We start from the raw sequence: 20,000 nt of genomic DNA, 5'->3' as shown, positions 1-20,000 counted from the left end.
TGTTCTCAGTCAACTTACCTGGTAATATAAAGAGATAAATAAAAACTAATCTTGGCCACAGGGATATGTCTCCATCATTCCCAGTGATGCCTAGGCCTCTCCCCTCCATCTGGTTTTCTCCCTGCTGCATCAGACACTGTGCTCCTTCTGTCTCTAATTGTCCCAGACGCCAATGGGCGTTTCTGGGAACAGTTCATCTAAAGACATAGCAAGTAGTCAGACATCTGCTGTGTGTGTGTGTGTGTGTGTGTTTTGTGTGTGAGAGAGCACGGTAAGCCAGCGAGGAGAATTAGACAGAAGAAGATAAACATGCAGAACACAGTGTATAGTATTGTCGCCTGTATCTGATCTTCATAATTTAGTCAATCTGTGACATCATTAATCATCATCATCATCATCATCATCACCACCACAGAAAAGCAAGGACCTTTATAGCAAGCAATGTTTATTAAAAAAAATCTACTACAAGAACTACACAGAATTATATAAGGCCTATTTGATTAAACTACTATTGCTATTACTGTACAATATTGTACCAAAAAAAAGAGTGTACCTCTGTAATGTACAACATTGTATATACAAAGTACATCTGAACACAGGATTCTCCAGTAATACAGAGACAACTATAAATAGATTTGACATTACAGTCATTTTTTTTAGTTCTGGTGTTTTCAAATGGACAAGAAATGCATATTTAACAATATTCAATCAAAACAAAACAAATCATCCTCACTCGGTCAGTCCACAAGCACGCCAGGTCATTCAAGTGCACAATGATTGATTTGAGATAAACTTGATAGATGGTGTGGAGACAGAGGATCCCAGCTCCTATAATACAGCAGAGCCGGGACACACACACACGTCACTATGACCTGTGTGTGTGTGTGTGTGTGTGTGTGTGTGTGTGTGTGTGTCAATGCCTCTGCACCCAACCACTCCAAACACACACACGCCCGCACGGACACCCACACACACGCACGCACGCACGCACACACACCCACACCCACGCACACACACACACAATCCCTCCAGTTGCCAAGATGAGGTAAGAGGAGCAACACAATGTAAATACATCTGGAAATACACATATATAGAGATTAAAACATTACAATTATAATCCAACCACCTTGTACAGAGCATTGGGAATGCAGTAATACAATGACATATCTCAGGGGGTGGGGAATGGGGGAATAGACAGAGGGAAAAGGTGTGTGTCTGTGGGGAACAAATACAGGCAGAGGGGGGGGCTAGGGAGAGGAGGAAGAGAGAGAGAGAGAGAGAGAGAGAGAGAGAGAGAGAGAGAGAGAGAGAGAGAGAGGAGGCCATAGGAGAAGGAGGATGGTATAGTTAAGAGAGAACGGGAATGATAGAAAAGCATCTGCTTTGTAAAACAGAGGTTCGGCTCTCCCCCATGGGCTTCTCTGAGCCCCTATCGTAAAGCTCTGTCTGGGCGACACACCCTGAGACAGGGCCTCAATCTGAGTTCTGACGGGGTGTTAGAGCTGTCACTCACTCCAGCGTCTCACCTCCCTCGAACCCGGACCAATCATTCCCTGCCACCGTCCCTGACCCAGGTTAAGACTACAGGAAACTCTTCTCCTTCCACAGTGAGAGACAGGACGTTAACAGACACTGAGCATGTGACAGTTTAGAGAGTTTAGAGTTCCGTGACTATCAGGATTCCCTGCTACAGAGGTCTGCGTTACACACCGTCTCCCAGGTTCCTAGTTGTTCCATCAGCTAATGTCATTGGATGCTGGGCTGCTATCCACAGTTTAAAGCATTGCTATTGGTAGAGGAAAGACTGAGATCAGTCTCCTCTCAGATCCCTGCTGTGTCTCAGACTACCGTTAGCTGCTACTCTGTCTCCCTCTCTCTCTCTCTCTCACACACACACACAGCATAGTGAGCAGTGACTGATACTGGTAGCAGAGTGGCTCCGGGGACACAGGAAGTGCTTCTGCTGCCTGTGTGTCCCCTTCATATGTGTCCCCCTGTCTCCAGAGAGCAGCCGTTGGTTGGTTCCCTTTATGATGAGAGGTAAAGCCTGATGTCTGTTAGCTATAAAGAGGTCACTCTCTCACTCACACACACACACTCACACACACACACACACACACACACACACACACACACACACACACACACACACACACACACACAGGCTGCGGCCTGTTTCTCTCCCTGCCACCTAAAGTATGTCACTCTCTCAGATGGAAAGCACACGGGTGGAACTGTCCTTGAGCCCATGCTTACACTCCTCGAATATTTTTGTAAATCCATGAGCTAACAAGTGCACACTCTGGGGACAAAGGTAGAGATCTGGAATGCAGTGAGACACACACGCACACACACACACATGCACGCGCTCACAGACACGGCTACACAGTTTCGCGTTTTTAGCGTTACATATTCAGAGGATTAACTAACACATCGGAAGAAGAAGGAAAAAAAACGAAAAAGAAAAAAAAGAAAAAAAAAGAAATTTGTTCTCAGAATGCGTTTGATGAGGTTGTTTGTGCTTCTATCTAAAACACACTCAGGAAGAGCCTCAGTTTCACCACTCTCACAGTCCTCACCTGCACGCTTCCAGTTATCATCATCATCATCATCATTATTATGATTATTAAAACACATAAAAGACCATAAAAATACCCTTTTTGCTGTTTTGTTTTGTAGTAATAGTTGAGATACATGAGCGACCTATACGTATGCCTTGGTCTAAGAGAGGAGCTGTTGATCTGATAGGACTATAGAGATCAACGCTGATGCAGTCATTACCGCTGCTGTGGCCCCAGCATGCGAGGAGAACCTGATAGGTGTTTAGCTGCCACAGAACACGCACACACACACACGCACGCACGCACGCACGCACACACACACACACACACGCACAGGTTTCATTGCTCCCTTATAGGTGCGTGTGTGTGTGTCTGAATGTTTTGCGTTCGATTCGTAACAACATTGCGTATTAATATTAACGCTGGATTTCCATGGCCCCTACACACCTAGAGCGAGAGAGAAGCAGCTTATGCATCACGCTGCCTTCTCTTTTATTGCTACAGAAAGATAAGTTATTATTGTGTTAAGTTATTGAGCATGGCCATGTTATGCCATTATCAGCCAGCTGGGGGTGCTGTTGGTATCTCAGCCTGAAGTATAGTGATATCTATAGAGTCACAGGGTCTAGTGTATAATGAAAAATGGGCTGTTGATTAACATTCATGTTAAAATGAATCACCATAGTATGGAGCTGGAGAAGAAGACACCACCGGAGGGTCAGAGAGGCTGAACGTTTGAAAACTCCTCAACAGTCACGGTTTATACACGAAGATTCAGTCCAGCCTTTTCAATGGAGTCTTTTCTCTTCCCTCTCTCCATCCTTTCATCTGTCCATCATCTCTCTCTCTCTCTCTTCCTCTTTCTCTCTCTTTCTCTCTCTCTCCCTCTCCCTCCCTCCATTTCTCCAGGCTGGTCCATCCAGTCTTGCCCCCTTTGAAGCAGCGAGTCAGTGAGTTGAGAGACAGTTAAAGTTCATGGTGAGCTCTGCGTTTCACAGTCTGTGTCGGAGTCTGGATCCAGGGAGTAAAACACTTCCAGGTAGGAACATTCCTATCCAGTCCTCTAGAGGTTAATAATAATAATAATAAAAAAAAAGGAAACTTCTGGGAATTGTCCTTTGTCCCGTCTATTCAAAATCAAACAGTGCTCTCCGTCACTCCAATCTGTGTGTATGTAGGTATGCAACACTAACACACGCACGCACGTACACACACACGCATGCACGCACACACACACACAAGCACACTCATATGTACAGGTGCCATAGCTCTGTATTGTCATTGTGTGTGTCTGCCCTGAGTCCTGATCCCTTGTCTGTGAATAGTAGAGTATATGGGCTGGTCCCGGCCCCTGGGGTCAGTCGGTTAGTCAGAGGGGAGGAGAGGTCCCTGTAGATGTGTGTGTGTTAGTCTGAGAGGAGCTGTAATGACTAGAGCTGCCAGGAGGGGGCGAGGGAGAGACATGGCAGGACCGGGAGGAGAGGGGAGAAGGATGAAGTTGGCCCGTGACAATGATCTGCTGTGGGTGCTACACATTGGTAGTGGCTGAGGCAGGTTCACCTCTTAAAATGTATAAAGCGCTTCGAGCACTAGGGAAAGCGCTATATATATATATATTCAATCCATTATGACCTACGGTCAGTTGTGTTATTTCCACCCCTATGTTTATGGTTATGATTTTCTTTTTTTGGGAGTGGGTGGGGGGGTGGGGGGGGGGGGGTGGTCTGGTCCTAAACTGGACAGGATTTATCGTTGGGCTGAGGTGGGGGTGGGGGAGGAGGGGTGTGTGAGAGAGAGTGTGTGTGAGGTGAGGGTGGGGGAAGAGGGCTTGGGGGTACGGTCGAGGTGGGGGAACCCATGGCGGGGCTGCCCCCTCCTGGACTCTTAGGGAACACCACGGGTTTGGGCCGTGTGGCCGGGGGGCCGCGTGGCTCTCGGAAGGAGGGAACGGAGGAGGAGAGGGAGGAGGAGGACAGAGAGGGGGATGTGGAGGAGGGGAGAAGGGGGCTCCTGGGCTGGCTCTTGGCGGGGCGAAAGGAGGAGGGGACGTCGCTGGCGGAAGAAGCGCTGCGCTGGAGGGGGTGTGTGTGTGAGGAAACCCCCTCGCAGTCCCTCAGCAGACGGGAGTGGAGAGGGCTGGAGGGTTCAGAAGCCCCCCCTCCTCCTCCACACACACCCTTCAGCTGCTCCAGCGTGTCCAGGACCACATCTGGAGTGTGTGTGTGCTTCCCACTGCTCTGTCTCTCCAGCTCCCTCAGCTCATCCAGGGCAGAACTCATCGCTGCCTCGATGTCCTAAAACACAGGGGAGATAGAGAGAGAGAGACATACATCAGCAAAATCTCTCACACTCACACACACACACACACACACACACACACACACACACACACACACACACACACACAGCATAGGAGTTATCCTCTACATTTACAATGATCCTCAGCCCCCTCCGGGATGACATCACTCCAGCGATTGGTGGGAGGTTGCTTTATGCTGATTGGTCAGTCAGAGATGGGGGCGGTACCTGAGAGCTGTGCTCCACCTGGGCGATGACCTCAGGGTCCAGGGGTCTGTGGTTACTGAAGCTCTTGGAGCGCCCAGCGCTGGTCGCCTTGCGGAACTGAGGGCTCTCCACCTGAGCAATCAATGAAGACATTGAAAACAACAAACCACACTCCAGAGAACGCTTTTAACAAATTAACTGATTCTAATTCCCTTCACAAACACTTTTAGTTAACATCTGAGAGTGGATGGCATAAAAGAAAAAGTCGCTGACAAAATAAACCAAAAACTGAAAGATAAATCAGTATACGACTTTATATCTATAGTATTGTAAATAATGGGTAATGACAGGTAAAAAGGGTAATGATGATGAAAGTACCTTGGTCTTGAGGGAGGAGTGGCGTGTGACTGAGTTCAGGATGCTGTGGGCGCTGACGGGCCTCTTGTCCCCGCCCTCCTTCACCAGAGCCCCCCCAACCGGAAGAGAGGCGGTCCTCACACCCCCACCGGTCGCCCCGGGAGACGACCCTTCGCTCCCACCACTCTCAGAGCCCCGGAATGTTCTACGGATACTCCCAGACTCCGGCCTCTTCCTCATCCTGACAGAGAGAGAGAGAGAGCGAGAGAGACAGAGACAGAGACAGAGAGAGAGAGAGAGAGAGAGAGAATGAGTTACTGTCTCAATGTCAATGTTTCTGTCTGTGGATCTGAATGATTGCTTTGTGATTACAAAATGTGATTGGTTGATGAGGGTATGTGTCCTGACACGCTGAGAGGCGATTGGTGTTGGTGGGCGTCTCTCACTTGTTGAGGTTGGCCAGGTAGATGTCAGCTACATGAGCTCCTGTGGGAGACGCAGCGCTGCTCCTGGTGGACACTCTCTCTTCCTGCAGCTCTGCCTCAGTCTTAGGACTGCCTCGGCCCCCGTCAGCCCTGCAACACACATACGCACGCACACACACAGACACACACACACACACACACAGTCTTTTAGAACTGGTATCATATACCCTAAACCACTATGTACTGGTGTAACTGGTCTTCTGTCCTAGTGTAACTGGTCTACATAGAGCTACTCTTACATGTCCTGGATGACTATGTACTGGTGCGGCACCAGGCCGTTGGCCCCGTTGTGTCGTCCCTCCCACCAGTCATCAGAGGCTCGCTGGAATAGGAGCAGGGAGGCACCCTTCTTAAAGGACAGCTCGCGATTGGTCCGGCCAGTGTAGTCGAAGCGAGCGATGGCCTCGATTGGGTCAGATTCTGAAACGACCAAGGAGCCTGAGAGTCAGAGAGAGAGAGGGTGGGGAGGGGAGAGAGAGAGAGAGAGAGAGAGGGGGGGGGGGGGGGCAGAAACAAGGGGAGAGACAGAGAAAGAAAGAAAGAAAGAAGGGGGAGGCGGATTAGTGCCAAGCAGGTTAGTGCTATAGCGTCGTTCAGCGTTCATACAGCGCTTATGAAGTGCTCATAATGTGGTTAAGAAGTGCTCATAAGGCGGTTAAGAAGTGCTCATAAGGCGGTTAAGAAGTGCTCATAAAGGCGGTTAAGAAGTGCTCATAAAGGCGGTTAAGAAGTGCTCGTAAAGGCGGTGACAGTGCGGTAGAGCAGTCAGTATAGTGACTCATTGGCTGGTGTGAGAAGCATAGGCTGATCTGATGTGAGAGGTGAGAAGCACACTGGCTCAGTGAAGCAGATGTCATGTTAGGGACACGTTGTGTGTTAGCACTGCTCTATGTTCACTCCTGTGTGTGTGTGTGTGTGTGTGTGTGTGTGTGTGTGTGTGTGTGTGTGTTACTTACCATCCTCGCTGGTACGGATCACAGAGACAGTGTCAGGAGCAGGCTCGTTCACCACGGGGGGTTCACAGTGAGGACTGTCACTGAGAGAGAGAGAGAGAGAGAGAGAGAGAGAGAGAGAGAGAGAGAGAGAGAGAGAAACAGAGAGAGAGAAACAGAGAGATAGAAAGAAAGAGAGACAATAGATTGAGTAACTAGTGGAGCAGCTGAACATTCTGTAATGTTCCCTAAGGGAGTGTGTGTGTGTGTGTGTGCGCGCGCGAGGGTGTCATCTGTGGTCACCTAGAGTTGATACACAGCCCCATTTCAGATGAATGAGCTAATGTGTTTATGAATGAGAGAGTAAATGGTTTGAGCCTGACGTCAGATAGATATCTTTATTCAGCTGGCGTCAAGACACGCGCGCGCGCACACACACACACACACACACACACACACACACACACACACACACGCTGGTGCTGAGGTCATAACCACCCCCAGACACCACCATTACACCAGTTCCAACACTGACACTCTGGTCCAGATGGTGTCTCTTTTACTGTGTGTGTGTGTGTGTGTGTGTGTGTGTGTGTGTGTGTGTGAGAGAGAGAGAAGAGAGAGAGAGAGAGGTGTGTGTAATCACTGTTCCTCCGCACTGCTTTGATGTGTTATAAGAAACAGGAGTATCAAAGATAGGAGTATCAAAGCCAGGCCTTCCCAGTGAGATACACAGATCATCTTCTACACTCCATGGCAGAGGAGGTCTCTGCTGCTGTTGAAGCTGGTGTTGTTGTGTGTGCCGTGTCTCAGAGTAGCTTTAGGCTGGGGAGAGGCTGGGGTTTGATAAGCTAACAGTTAGTGGTTAGTGGGAGGGAAGGTTACAGCCGAAAGCCAAATATTTGCCAGATATATATATATATATATATATATATATATACACACACACACACACACACACACACATACACATATATATTTGTATATATATATATATGTGTGTGTGTGTGTGTGTGTGTGTACGCTCTCTCTCTCTCAGGCTGGTGTGGTCAGGCAGGGCTTTGATCTTTTCTCTCGGGGTAAGCTGATCCTCGTGGCCCCCTGGCCCAGACCAGACGAGCCCCTGATCGCTCTAGAACAGTAATCTGTCCCATACACACACCCTAAATCAGCCCCACCCCCCCTCCCACGGATATACAGCCTGATCCAACTTCTCACCCTCCAAAACCTACACGCCCTAACCCTGAACTCTGAAGCATCGCCTCATGCTTGGGTCACATAACCCAGTCTTACCAGAAGATCGCTTACCCCTTATGACCTCGACTCCCTATCTCTGCCCCTCTCCCAGCCCCCCTACCCACCAGGACTACCCTCTCCCAGCCCCCCTACTCACCAGGACTACCCTCTCCCAGCCCCCCCTACCCACCAGGACTACCCTCTCCCAGCCCCCCTACTCACCAGGACTACCCTCTCCCAGCCCCCCTACTCACCAGGACTACCCTCTCCCAGCCCCCCTACTCACCAGGACTACCCTCTCCCAGCCCCCCTACTCACCAGGACTACCCTCTCCCAGCCCCCCTACCCACCAGGACTACCCTCTCCCAGCCCCCCCTACCCACCAGGACTACCCTCTCCCAGCCCCCCTACTCACCAGGACTACCCTCTCCCAGCCCCCCTACTCACCAGGACTACCCTCTCCCAGCCCCCCTACTCACCAGGACTACCCTCTCCCAGCCCCCCTACTCACCAGTAGTCCTCCGTGGCCCCGGGGTGGATGTAGACCGGTCCTTGTAGGTCTTGAGGCCCAGGGAAGATGGTGTCATGGTGGATGATGATGGTCTTAATAAGCTCGTTAACGTGGGCCTGGCAGGACACCTGGTCGTTACCCTCGGGGACTGACATCAGGGTGGGGCCAAAACAGATGGCCAGGTTGTAGGGATCCATCATGTTGTCGTCACTGTACTGGGACAGGCTGTGGAGAGAGGGGAGAGGGGTTAGAGTAGCACGCACACGCACACGCTCGCAAGCACGCACATATACACACACATATACACACACATATACACCACACACGCACACACACGCACACACACACACACACACACACACACACACACACGGTTCTAGCCACTCAGGCACCTATAAACATCACAGGCAGCTTATTACCCAGGGACAGCCCCCCCCCCCGATGTGGTGATGGAGAGAGTCCGATGGGACGGCGGCATGGGGGAGGGAGGAGCTGGGGCAGGAGTGCTTGGGTCGCTGTAAATCACTTAACCCAATGGAGAAGCTCCAAACTGGATTTATGAGAGCTGTCTGGGACCCTTACAACGACACAACTCTCACGCTACCACTCACCCTCTCTCCCTCCCTTTCTCATGTCATCATTTCAATGCAGTGTGTGTGTGTGTGTGTGTGTGTGTGTGTGTGTGTGTGTGTGTGTGTGTGTGTGTGTGTGTGTGTGTGTGAGAGAATCAGTGTATGCTGTAATGTTACTCACTAGTTGAGGAAGGCGAACAGGTATCTCATGATGATGAGGGTGTTGCTGGGCAACGACAGCAGAACCTTCCGGATATGGACCGCCCTCTCCTGGAGACTCTCCATCGCTGGAAGAGGAGAACAGACACACATAGGGGTTACACACACACACACACACACACACACACACACACACACACACACACACACACACACACGGGTTGGGCTGATGGTAGCATACAGTGTACAAGCTTACACTGGTATAATTCCGCAACACTGTCCATACTGTTACTTTGCCATTACACCCACCAAGCGCAGGAGCAGATGTTTATTAAATGAATACAATGGCATATGGGACACGCAAGGCGTGATCAGTGACACTGTGGAGGACTTTGAGTCTGCTACCATAGGCAGAGAGAGAGAGAGAGAGAAAGGTTCTGAAATTAAGTAAACAAACACACACACTAACTGTGCTTCTCGAGCTAGGATGGTGGGATCAAATTACACTTGTGTGGGGGAGGGGGAGAGATAGTTCTTTATATAAAAAAGAAAAAAAAAGAAGAAAAAAAAGAAACGACAACATTTTGGATTCAAACCAGACAACAAAAGCAGGGACCAGGAGAGCTGGCTTTGTAGCTGTAGCCAGTTAGCAAACGTTAGCTAGTCCAATGTAGGTTAAAACAGCCTTTCAAAACGGAATTCAACATCAACTGCAAGGCACATGACTGAATATGACCTCGATTACTCTTTTTTATTATTGAATAGGCCACTAGATTCAGCTTGTGCACATGCTGCGCCGGGTTTATTTGATTGGATTTGAAAGTATTACCAGTGTAGCAGGTATTTGACACACACACACACACACACACACACACACACACACACACACACACACACACACACACACACACACACACACACACACACACACACACACACACACACACACACACACACTGGCCTGGCTGATACTCACAAACACAGGATATGATATCGTGGAAGACTTCCTTGGGGAAGAGGGCTTGGTCTAGTCCTCTGAAGTAGAGCTTGAGAACGCCAGCGATGGAGTCCATGTCATGATCATTCTGGTCCCCTGCCAACGGGTCCTCACCTAGAGAGAGAGAGACGCTCAGCTTATAGTTCCCAGTCCAAAAGACTGCATGCTACAGTGTAGTTCCACCCAGGGAAGGGTGCATGTTGGGTGATGGAGTCTTACCTCTCTCAAAGGCGTTCTTGATGTCATTGACCTCCACCTGTGACCCTGACACTCTGAAGATGCCCTCATGTTGCAGACCTGCAGAGAGAGAGAGAGAGAGATAGAGTGAGAGAGAAATCTCGCTGTTCATCATCATTATTGACAGCCATTTACACATCTGCGCATGCACGGACACGAAGCAGACACACAACCAATAAATGCCCAGTGTTTCCTCACCATGGCAACTGATGAAGCGGATGCAGCTCCCCACCATCAAAGGGATGACCTGACATTCCTAAAGAGAGGAGGAAAGAAGAGGGGGATATTAAAGGAGAGAATAACCAGTACTGGTGATGGGGAGTAGATATATCCTGGTTTTCTCTCCACACAAAAGAGCAGTTTAGCCTCAGAGTCTAAGCACACACGAACACACGAACACACACACACGCACACACACTCATCCAGGAGGAAAAGGTGTCGAATAGAGGGGGAAACAGATTCCAGCTGTTGCTAGGAGACAGCCTCTTCCCTTTTCCCTTTGTTTGTTTAGGTTTTCCACAAGCCAGGGAACCTGGAGCACATTGTGTGTCATGTGTGATTATATGTGTGTATGTGTGTGTGTGTGTGTGCATCTTGTTGAAACGGACATGTGTCTGTTGTGTTTTCTCTGCAGAATAAGTGGTGGTTACTGTATGGGTTTGTGTGTCTCATCTCAGAAAAGAGACTAGCGTGTCATACCCAACGTCTACCACCAGGAGGAGCCAAACTCAGTTGATGTCACCAAGAACAGAAATCAGTGTAGATTCTGTCTGCATTCTGCAACAATGATGCAACGCTGGCATCAGATAACGCTGAACCGACGTTGGGCTGGCATAAGGGTGACATAGGCCTGGAATAGGATACATGACTCTGACAGTGCAGCTGGATAAGAGACCAGTGGGTGACTATAGTAACCATAACGTGGTCAGCAGGCTCTCAGTGGCTGGGTCAGAACTGTAGCATGTAGCCAGTGAGAGTCAGACATCCACACGCACGCACGCACACAGACAGGCAAACACACTCCCAACGGAGACAGACAATTACCTGCTTCCGTACTGAAGAGTTCCTCCTTCCACTGAACAGAGAGAGAGAGGGAGGAAGGAAGGGAGGGAGAGAGGGGGGGGAGGAAGAGGGAGAAAAAGAGAGAGAGAGAAACAGTACTCTGTCATTATGCTTCCAGAGAGGTACTATTTATAGTATACACAGTGTGTATGCACACACACACACACACAGACACAGACACACACAACAGACACACACACGCAGGCAATGTTGAGATTATATCCCTGGACACACTAAGGCTAGATCATACCCTTGCATGCCAACAAATAGAACTGGCTACTATGGAATTTGTGTGTGTGTGAGAGAGAGAGAAAGAGAAAGAGAGAGAGAGAGAGAGAGAGAGAGAGAGAGAGAGAGGGAGGGAGTGTTTCCTTCTTCACCACACCTACCTGGCAAGGCAACAGTCAGTCTTCTGACCTAAAGGAGAGAACAGGCAGAGGAAGAGGGGGAGGGGGAGGGGAGAGAAGGAAAGGGGGAAAGAGAGAGACAAACAGAGAGTTATAGCACAAGCAGGACACAGGAGGAAATGGCCACAGCTGGACACAAACACACTGACCGACTTTGCCCTCTGCACGAACATACACACACACACACACACACACACACACACACACACACACACACACACACACACCTTTTCCTGTGGGACACACAGCTCCAGATACATACGCCCCAGAGGAACCCTCCCCAAATCACAGCTGCATCCACAGATGCCTGCTACTGCAACCCCCGCGACACACACACACACACACACACACACACACACACCTCCCTCTTCCTATCCCCCCGGCTCCATCCTGATCCCCAGCGTGGGTCCTAGTGTGACCCAGCACACGTTTGCTCTCTCTGGCCTGCTCTGCACTCAACTCAGAGGGCCCTTCTGGAGCACAGCCCTCTCCCACTGGTCCTCCCCCTACTGCAGGGCTTCACAATGCCTCTTACCCTCTGGCCCGGCAAGGCCTTAGAAACCCTCTGGGCCTGTGAATCCTCCAAGCCAGTGGCCCGCTAGGTAATTCACCTGATTGTCAAGCCCTGTACTGTCCCCGGTGACACACACACACACACACACACACACACACACACACACACACACACACACACACACACACACACACACACACACACACACACACACACAGCGAGGAGGCAAGTATGGATTAATCTGACCCTCTGCTGCTACAAGGACAGTCCTAACACTGTCCCTGCTCTCTTATGAAAACAACAACTCATTCTCTCACCCCAGGATCACTCATAGACTGCCCCCTCATATCCCCACCCAACATGTGCAGTTTGTAAAAATGTGTGTGTGCATGCGTGTGTGTGCGTGTGTGTGTGTGTGTGTGTGTGACTCACTCTCTCCCAGGGTCTTCTCAATCAGATCATGTTTGGCCTCCAGCTTGGTGATCAGGTTCCTGCCCTCCATAAACTCCTTCAGCTTCTACAACACAGAGAATGTGTATGTGTGTGTGTGTGTGTTAGGGCACTGTGTGGAAATATGCCTACACAATTCACACTGATTAAAACATAAAAGTAGAGCAAATCACAATCCCCCTTTTTGTCAACCTGACGACCACTGAGCTGAAGAATACACTTCATCAACCAAAAACGTTGCTCTGTGATCGGTTCTCACCGTGAAGTAGAACTGCTCTGTCTCCTGCTGATTGGCCCGTCGTTTGGCCAGGCTGGGTTTGCTGAGATATGATTCGCTGACGGTGGATTTGACTGACTCCATGCTGTTGCTGTGGTGGAAACACTCGCTGACGTCATAGTCCTCGACCGTGACCATGTCCTGGATGGTCGACAGGGTCGCTTCCATGGTCTTCTTCACCTGAGAGGGAGAGAGGGGCGGGGGGAGAGGGAGGGAGAGGAGAGAGGGAGGAAGGGAGGGGGGAGAGGAGAGAGAGAGGGAGAGAGGGGCGGGGGGAGAGGGAGGGGGGGGGGGGGAGAGGAGAGAGGGAGGAAAGGACAGATCAGAGAGGAGAGACAGAGCGAGAGGGAGAGAAGAGAGGTTAGAAAGGGAGATATATTAGGTGTGTGGTGGAGGGAATGTGTGTGTGATGGAGTGATGAGGCGGAGGAGTGCAGGTCTCACCTCCTCGTTCTCTATCGTCAGGGTTGAGAGACGAGACTGAAGTTGCTGACACCTCTGGAGTAACTCTCCCTCCAATGGCTGCTGGGCACACACTACACCCATCTACACAGAGAGAGAGACAGAGAGAGAGACAGAAAGGTAGGGGGGGACAGAATTAGAATTTCAATTCACACACAAATGCACACAGATACACAGACAGAGACACAGACACAGACACGCACACAGACACAGACACACACACAGCCGTACCGTGTCTCCCATGTGCGACTGGAAGTCGAAGCGTACGGGGGGACAGAAGACGTTGTTGTAGGTCTCCATCAGCCTCTGCTTGTCTCCGTTGGGCTCCAGGCTCTCTGCTGCCCCCTCCAGGCTCTCCAGGCCTGTGTGCTTGGACGCCTCCACGTTCAGCTCTGCAGACAGGTAGGTCCGCAGGGCGCGGTGGAGACTGGCATGATAGCCCAGGTCACAGCACTGGCAGAGAGAGAGAGAGAGAGAGACAGAGAGGGAGAGAGAGGGAGAGGGAAAGAGAGAGGAGAGAGAGAGAGAGAGAGGGGGGGGGGGAGGGAGAGGGAAAGAGAGAGGGGAGAGAGAGAGAGAGAGAGAGGGAGAGGGAGAGAGAGAGAGTGGCGGGGGGGTTAGGATGTTATAGTAAAACATCTAAACGATATCCTTCTTCACTGACTGACAACAGTTTATTTCGAAACACCTGAATGTGCCAAGTCTATAACGCGTATGCCAGAAGTGCACCTTACAGTATGTAGCCAACGCCATTGACTTCCATTCCATTCAGACAATGCGTGGTGCCTGCTAACGCATCAGTCACGAGAGTGAAAGGATGCTAAATGCTAATCTATCAATCATGGTGAGTGAAGGACCATTAGCCCTTTCTTAGCCAGCCATCATTCCTACTCATGTAGCCCGAGGCCAGGCCCCAGGCCCCCTGTCTCTAGTGGGAGACAGTCCACACAGTGATGAGAACAGAGGGGAGGGAGGGAGGGAAGGGGGGGAGAGGAGGAGGAGGAGGAGGAGGAGGAGGAGGGGGAGGGGGGAGCGGGGCGGTAGAGAAGGGAGCCCTGCCAGTGGTCCTCATTAAGGCTGCACTGAGGCTGATGGGAAGAGACTGACTGTGGGTCCACCACTAGTCTACCTGCAGAGAGAGGGGAGGCCTCACCATAATGGGATCGCACAGTTCTGTGTGTGTGTGTGTGTGTGTGTGTGTGTGTGTGTGTATGTTTGCATACAGTATGTGTATGTGTGTGTGTGGGGTTGTGTGTGTGTGTGTCTACACAGTATGTGTGTGTGTGTGTGTGTGTCTGTCTACCATATGTTTGTGTGTGTGTGTGTGTCTGCCTACCATGTGTGTGTGTGTGTGTGTGTGTCTGTGTGGGTGTCTCTACCATGTGTGTGTGTGTGTGTGTGTGTGTGTGTGTGTGTGTGTGTGTGTGGTGTGTGTGTGGTTTACTTACGTCTATGATATCCGAGAGGTCATGGATGTAGTACTTGAACACACAGCTGTTGGTCGCCTCCAGAGCCAGCAGGTATTCATTCCTGGCCTTGATCGCCTTCAGCTTGTTCTCAGTGTACTTAGCCTGCCTCTGTGTGTGTGTGTGTGTGTGAGAGAGAGAGAGAGAGAGAGAGCGAGACAGATACAGAGAGAGAGCGAGACAGAGAGACAGAGAGAGAGATAATAAGAGTTGTAGTGAACATGTTGGGTTATTGATTATGGATAAAACAAAGTGCAGCGTGGTGTTGCTCTGACAGGCCCCAGCTGTAGAGGACATTAGGACAAGGTTATCATTAGGCCACTCATGCGCTCATGCATTATTCACACACACAATCATGGACTTTGCTGTGTGAGCTGGATCTCCCCCTCCCCCTTTCTTCTCTCTCTGACTCCCCCCCCCCCCCCCTCTCCTCCAGGGTTCTGTTCCTATCCTTGTCAGTGTTCAGATCTCATCTGGAACCCATCTTTTCTCTGTGCCTCTGCTTTCAACTTTTTTTTTTTTTTCCTTTCCAATTCCGCCCTTTCTCCAATATTCCCATCCTTTCCCATCCTTCCCCAGCCTCTCCTCTCCTCCTCTCGCTCCCATCTCTTCCATTCCCCCCAGCCTTCTCCGTCTTCTCCATGGCACTGTGTGTCACACCCTCTCCTCCCCTCATCCCTCTCTCTTACCTTCTCCTTCATCTTCTCGATCTTCTTCACGCTGGAGCGCCGCACGTGCTTCTCCTCCGTCTTCACGCTGGCCAGTGTGTCAGGTGACCGCGGCGTCTGCCTGTCGTCCTGGCGACCAGAGCGGCCCATCTGCTTCTCCTCCTGCTTCTCCGCCTCCTTCAGCTTAGACTCGGCGTTGATGCTGTCTGTGTTGTACATGTGGTACGTCTTCATCACCTACACACAGAGACAGAGGAGTGTTAGTGTGTGTGTGTGTGTGTGTGTGTAGTTTAGACTCAGCGTTCACTCAGGAGTGTTAATATGTGTGTGTGTGTGTGTGTGTGTGTGTGTGTGTGTGTGTAGTTTAGACTCAGCGTTCACTCAGGAGTGTTAATGTGTGTGTGTGTGTGTGTGTGTGTGTGTGTGTGTGTGTGTGTATGTGTGTGTGTGTGTGTGTGTCCTTCAACTTAGACTCGGCGTTGATACTGTCTGTGTTGTACATGTGGTATGTCTTCATCACCTACACACAGAGATACAGAGGAGTGTTAATGTGTGGATATGTGTGTGTGTGTGTGTGTGTGTGTGTGTGTGTGTGGGTGCAGTTTATAGACCCATTTATACTGTCTCACATGCACACCCACCCACCCACCCACCCACCCACCCACACAAAGCACGCCTGGCAGGCAGAATGTCAGAGCCCCCGACGCTCCCATAAGGTCTGGCATCCCTCCACGCTGCCAGGGAATGCCACGCTCCGAGAGCATGCAAATGGAAAGAACTGGCCGTCTTGAGTGTGCTGTGTCAGCAGTAGCAGCTACCACTGGCCCCAGCATCACGTTCCCCTCTGACAGCCACCAGGCCCTGGGTGACGACCGTAAAATGGCAGCCTTCCTTCCCTCCACAGATGAGTGATTATTATTACATCAAAGAAGGAAACTCAGAAGGAAGGATGTTGGAACGGAGCCCTTTTCAATGCTCGTCTGAGTGCTCCTCCCACGAATGTCAGAAAGCCAGACAGTGTGTGTGTGTGTGTGTGTGTGTGTGTGTGTGTGTGTGTGTGTGTGTGTGTGTGTGTGTGTGCGCCAGGCTGGGGCTATTTCTGTCTCTTACTATGTAATTACAGCATTAGCCTGCGTTTATGGGTCTGGACATCAGTTAAACTGTTATTTGGTAGCTGTACAGATCCTTGGCAAGTAAAAAGGAACCCCCCTCCCCCTCCACCCCACCCCACCCCACCCCCGTGAGGCAGCTGTGAGAAGGCCGAGGCAACTAACAGATGGTGATGATGGTTGACCTTCAAACACACAATCTATAGGGACATACACACTGCCTCACTACACACCCCTCAGAGTTGGATAAGACAGACCTGACCCCAACAGATACATAAAGGTTCAACTAAATTAAAAACAACAGTAGAGCCACCATGTAGGAGTGTGTGTGTGCGTGTGTGTGTGTGTGTGTGTGTGTGTGTGTGAGTTACCGTGTATAGTTCGTTAAGAACCTTCATCAGATCCTCCTGAAGCTGTACACCAACCTCCTTGCTCTAGAGAGAGAGAGAGAGAGATTAATGCAAAGCTGTTGGAGAGTTGCTATAATCTTTAATCACAGACAAACCCACATCATTAACCCACCCTAACTCCCAGCAGACCCCTAACTGACATCCACCCACCCATCCATAGACCCAACTGTTCCCCCATCCATCAGGACCATGTTACCCAGTGTGTGTGTGTGTGTGTGTGTGTGAGAGAGAGAGAGAGAGAGAGAGAGAGAGAGAGAGAGAGAGAGAGAGAGAGAGAGAGAGAGAGAGAGTGAGGGAGGGAGGTGGGGGTTGCTGCCAGATCAGATAAATGATAGGTCTAGTGGCGTTCTTGATGGATGTATAGTCGGACAGGCTACATTCTAAACGAGACAGAGTGGAAATGAGCAGACAGACAGTGGGACAGGTGGGGGGTTGGGAGGAGGGGGAGAGGAGGGAGGGGGGGGAGGGAGGAAGGGGAGAGGAGGAAAGGGAGTGATGAGGGTGCTACCAGTCTCCACATATCAGGTCTCTCGTGACAAATGACTCAGCAGAGGAAACACCATACCATCAACCTCACTAGTGGGCTGGGCTCCACTCAAGACACTGAACAGAATGCTCTATCCCCCTGTCTCTGTGTCTGTCAGGTGACACAGGAGAGAGACCCTCACCTACCGGCCTTAATTTGGGCTGAAAATGGCAGGCAGACGCAGTGTGTGTGTGTGTGTGTGTGTGTGTGTGTGTGTGTGTGTGTGTGTGTGTGTGTGTGTGTGTGTGTGTGTGAGAGAGAGAGTAGAGAAGGTCCACAGTCATCATTATAGTAAGGAGAGAGGGAGTAAGGGAGTAAGGGAGGACATGAAAGAGACACAGATGGGGTTAAAGAGGTAAACTGGACAGATTTCCCAAACACAGAGAGAGCACATGTTCAGCATCTGTCCTCCCCCCAGATGAGGGGAGGGGGGCAGAGAAAAGAGCGGAAAGAAAGCAATGGGGTAGGTTTGTGTGAGAGGGCGAGGCTAGGAATGGAGGAGGGATGGATGGGTTAGGAGGAGGAGGGAGGAAGGATGTGGAACAGAGCATGAGACAGAGAGGGAGGTGGAACAGGATAACTGATCGTGTCTCGTCCCCGGCTAGCCAGCCTGCTGATGGATTGGAGCATTGCGGCGTCTGTCGAGTGACATACAGCCACGCCACAGCCAATCAAAAAGCAATCTGCCATGCCAGAACACATCTATCCATCAGCCACAAGGCCCGGCCCCTGACCCCTGACCCCTGGCCTCCATCCCAGCCGCCTGCCTGTGACAACAGTCCAGATAAACATGACCTCTTTGCTTGTTTGCAGATGTGAAGAAAGAACTGCTTTCTTTCCAGGCTTTTAGAATAGTGCAGCTAAAAGGTGTGTTTCAAAAAGCCTGGAATTCCACGTCCTCCACGTTTACTCAGGGCAAACAGAGCGGAACAGAACAGAACTTTATCACTGGTGATGTCAGAGCGGAACAGAACAGAACTTTATCACCGGAGATGTCTCTCCTCCTGCCTCCGATTTTGTCGTAATTGTCTGGAGACAGTTTGTTCCACTGCAAACACCCACACTCCGACTACTCTGACTGGTCTGACTAATTATTAGTGCCCTTAGTACACACACACACACACACACACACACACACACCACACGCACACACACACACACGCACACACACACACACACACACACACACTCTCCCCCTCTCTCTCTGAATGGAAGACAGATGAGCTGTCTCTCCTGACAGCATCACACACATTCCACACATCACATCACATCACACACACTCCCCACTGAGCCAACATCATCATTCCCCACTACTTACCACAGTCGACGTGTGTGAGTATGTGTGTGTCTGTGTGTGTGTGTGTGTGAGTGAGTATGTGTGTGTCTGTGTGTGTGTGTGTGTGAGTGTGTGTGTGTGTGTGTGTGTGTGTGTGTGTGTGTGAATATACCAGTAGGTGTTTTTATGTCAGAGTATGTTTTTATCTGTGGTGTGTGTGTGCATGTGTGTGTGCACACACACTGTGGACTCATAGCCTCTGGCACCACTGGTTCATGCCACTGACTGGATGTTCTAGTTGAAGTAATTATCTACATAATTAGCCATTGTAGCACAGTGTGTGTGTGTGTGTGTGTGTGTGGGGGGGGGAGATGAAGAGATAGAGTGATGGAAACTGTACTCTCACCAAAAAAAACAACAAACAAAATTTGGAAATAATCAGCCATGGCTCGGTCCAGAGTGTATGTGTGTATGTGTGTGTGTGTGTGTGTGCGTGCGGTGCGTGTTTATGTGTGTGCATAGTTTGTTTGTGCATCTCTTTCCAATGATCTGATGTGGAGATCAAACAGTTCAAAGAGAGCCTATCAAGATGCTGATCAGCAGGTTTCAGCCAGGACATTCCAGTGTGATTGCTTCATTCCACATTTCCACACAGACAAACACAGACACAGACACAGACACAGACACACACACACACACACATACACACACATACACACCTAGATAGACCTAGAGGGGCTCCAACCTTCACAGTCACCTCACTGCCAAAGCCCCCACAGGGAACATCAATGGAACTGGAAGTGTCTATAAACTACAATACCC

The 20,000-nt window shown here is 50.3% G+C and overlaps 1 protein-coding gene across 2 annotated transcripts; it reads right to left on the bottom strand.

The window, feature by feature from the left end:
- Nucleotides 1-424: 424 nt before the first annotated feature.
- On the bottom strand, nucleotides 425-17,389 carry LOC310804030 (SLIT-ROBO Rho GTPase-activating protein 2-like). 2 transcript variants are annotated; one of them, XM_083669094.1, is made up of 20 exons: nucleotides 17,338-17,389; nucleotides 15,879-16,094; nucleotides 15,172-15,300; nucleotides 13,955-14,176; nucleotides 13,706-13,807; nucleotides 13,245-13,442; nucleotides 12,968-13,052; nucleotides 12,004-12,031; nucleotides 11,597-11,627; nucleotides 10,751-10,808; nucleotides 10,535-10,612; nucleotides 10,295-10,429; nucleotides 9,341-9,446; nucleotides 8,588-8,812; nucleotides 6,865-6,944; nucleotides 6,148-6,346; nucleotides 5,870-5,998; nucleotides 5,445-5,664; nucleotides 5,088-5,198; nucleotides 425-4,855 (listed from the first exon to the last, which is right to left on the bottom strand). In XM_083669094.1, the coding sequence occupies exons 1-20, from the start codon at nucleotides 17,362-17,364 to the stop codon at nucleotides 4,292-4,294; spliced, it is 2,943 nt and encodes a 980-aa protein (XP_083525220.1). In that variant the 5' UTR covers nucleotides 17,365-17,389; the 3' UTR covers nucleotides 425-4,291. The 2 variants fall into 2 exon arrangements, with proteins under 2 accessions (XP_083525220.1, XP_083525221.1); XM_083669095.1 differs by having other exon boundaries at nucleotides 6,148-6,328.
- Nucleotides 17,390-20,000: the final 2,611 nt, after the last annotated feature.

The sequence above is a fragment of the Argentina silus genome, assembly GCF_951799395.1.
Source record: "Argentina silus genome assembly, chromosome: 4".
NCBI classification, from domain to species: Eukaryota; Metazoa; Chordata; class Actinopteri; order Argentiniformes; family Argentinidae; genus Argentina; species Argentina silus.
This window is presented reverse-complemented; position numbering and strand designations above follow the sequence as displayed.

Coding starts and splice junctions, on each gene's coding strand:
- LOC310804030 (XM_083669094.1), bottom strand. CDS start 17,364: ATGAAGGTTCTTAACGAACTATACACG. Junction 10,430..10,534: donor CAAGAACGCCTTTGAGAGAG/GTAAGACTCCAT, acceptor CTCTCTCTCTAG/GTGAGGACCCGTTGGCAGGG. Junction 4,856..5,087: donor AGGTGGAGCACAGCTCTCAG/GTACCGCCCCCA, acceptor CCTGTGTTTTAG/GACATCGAGGCAGCGATGAG.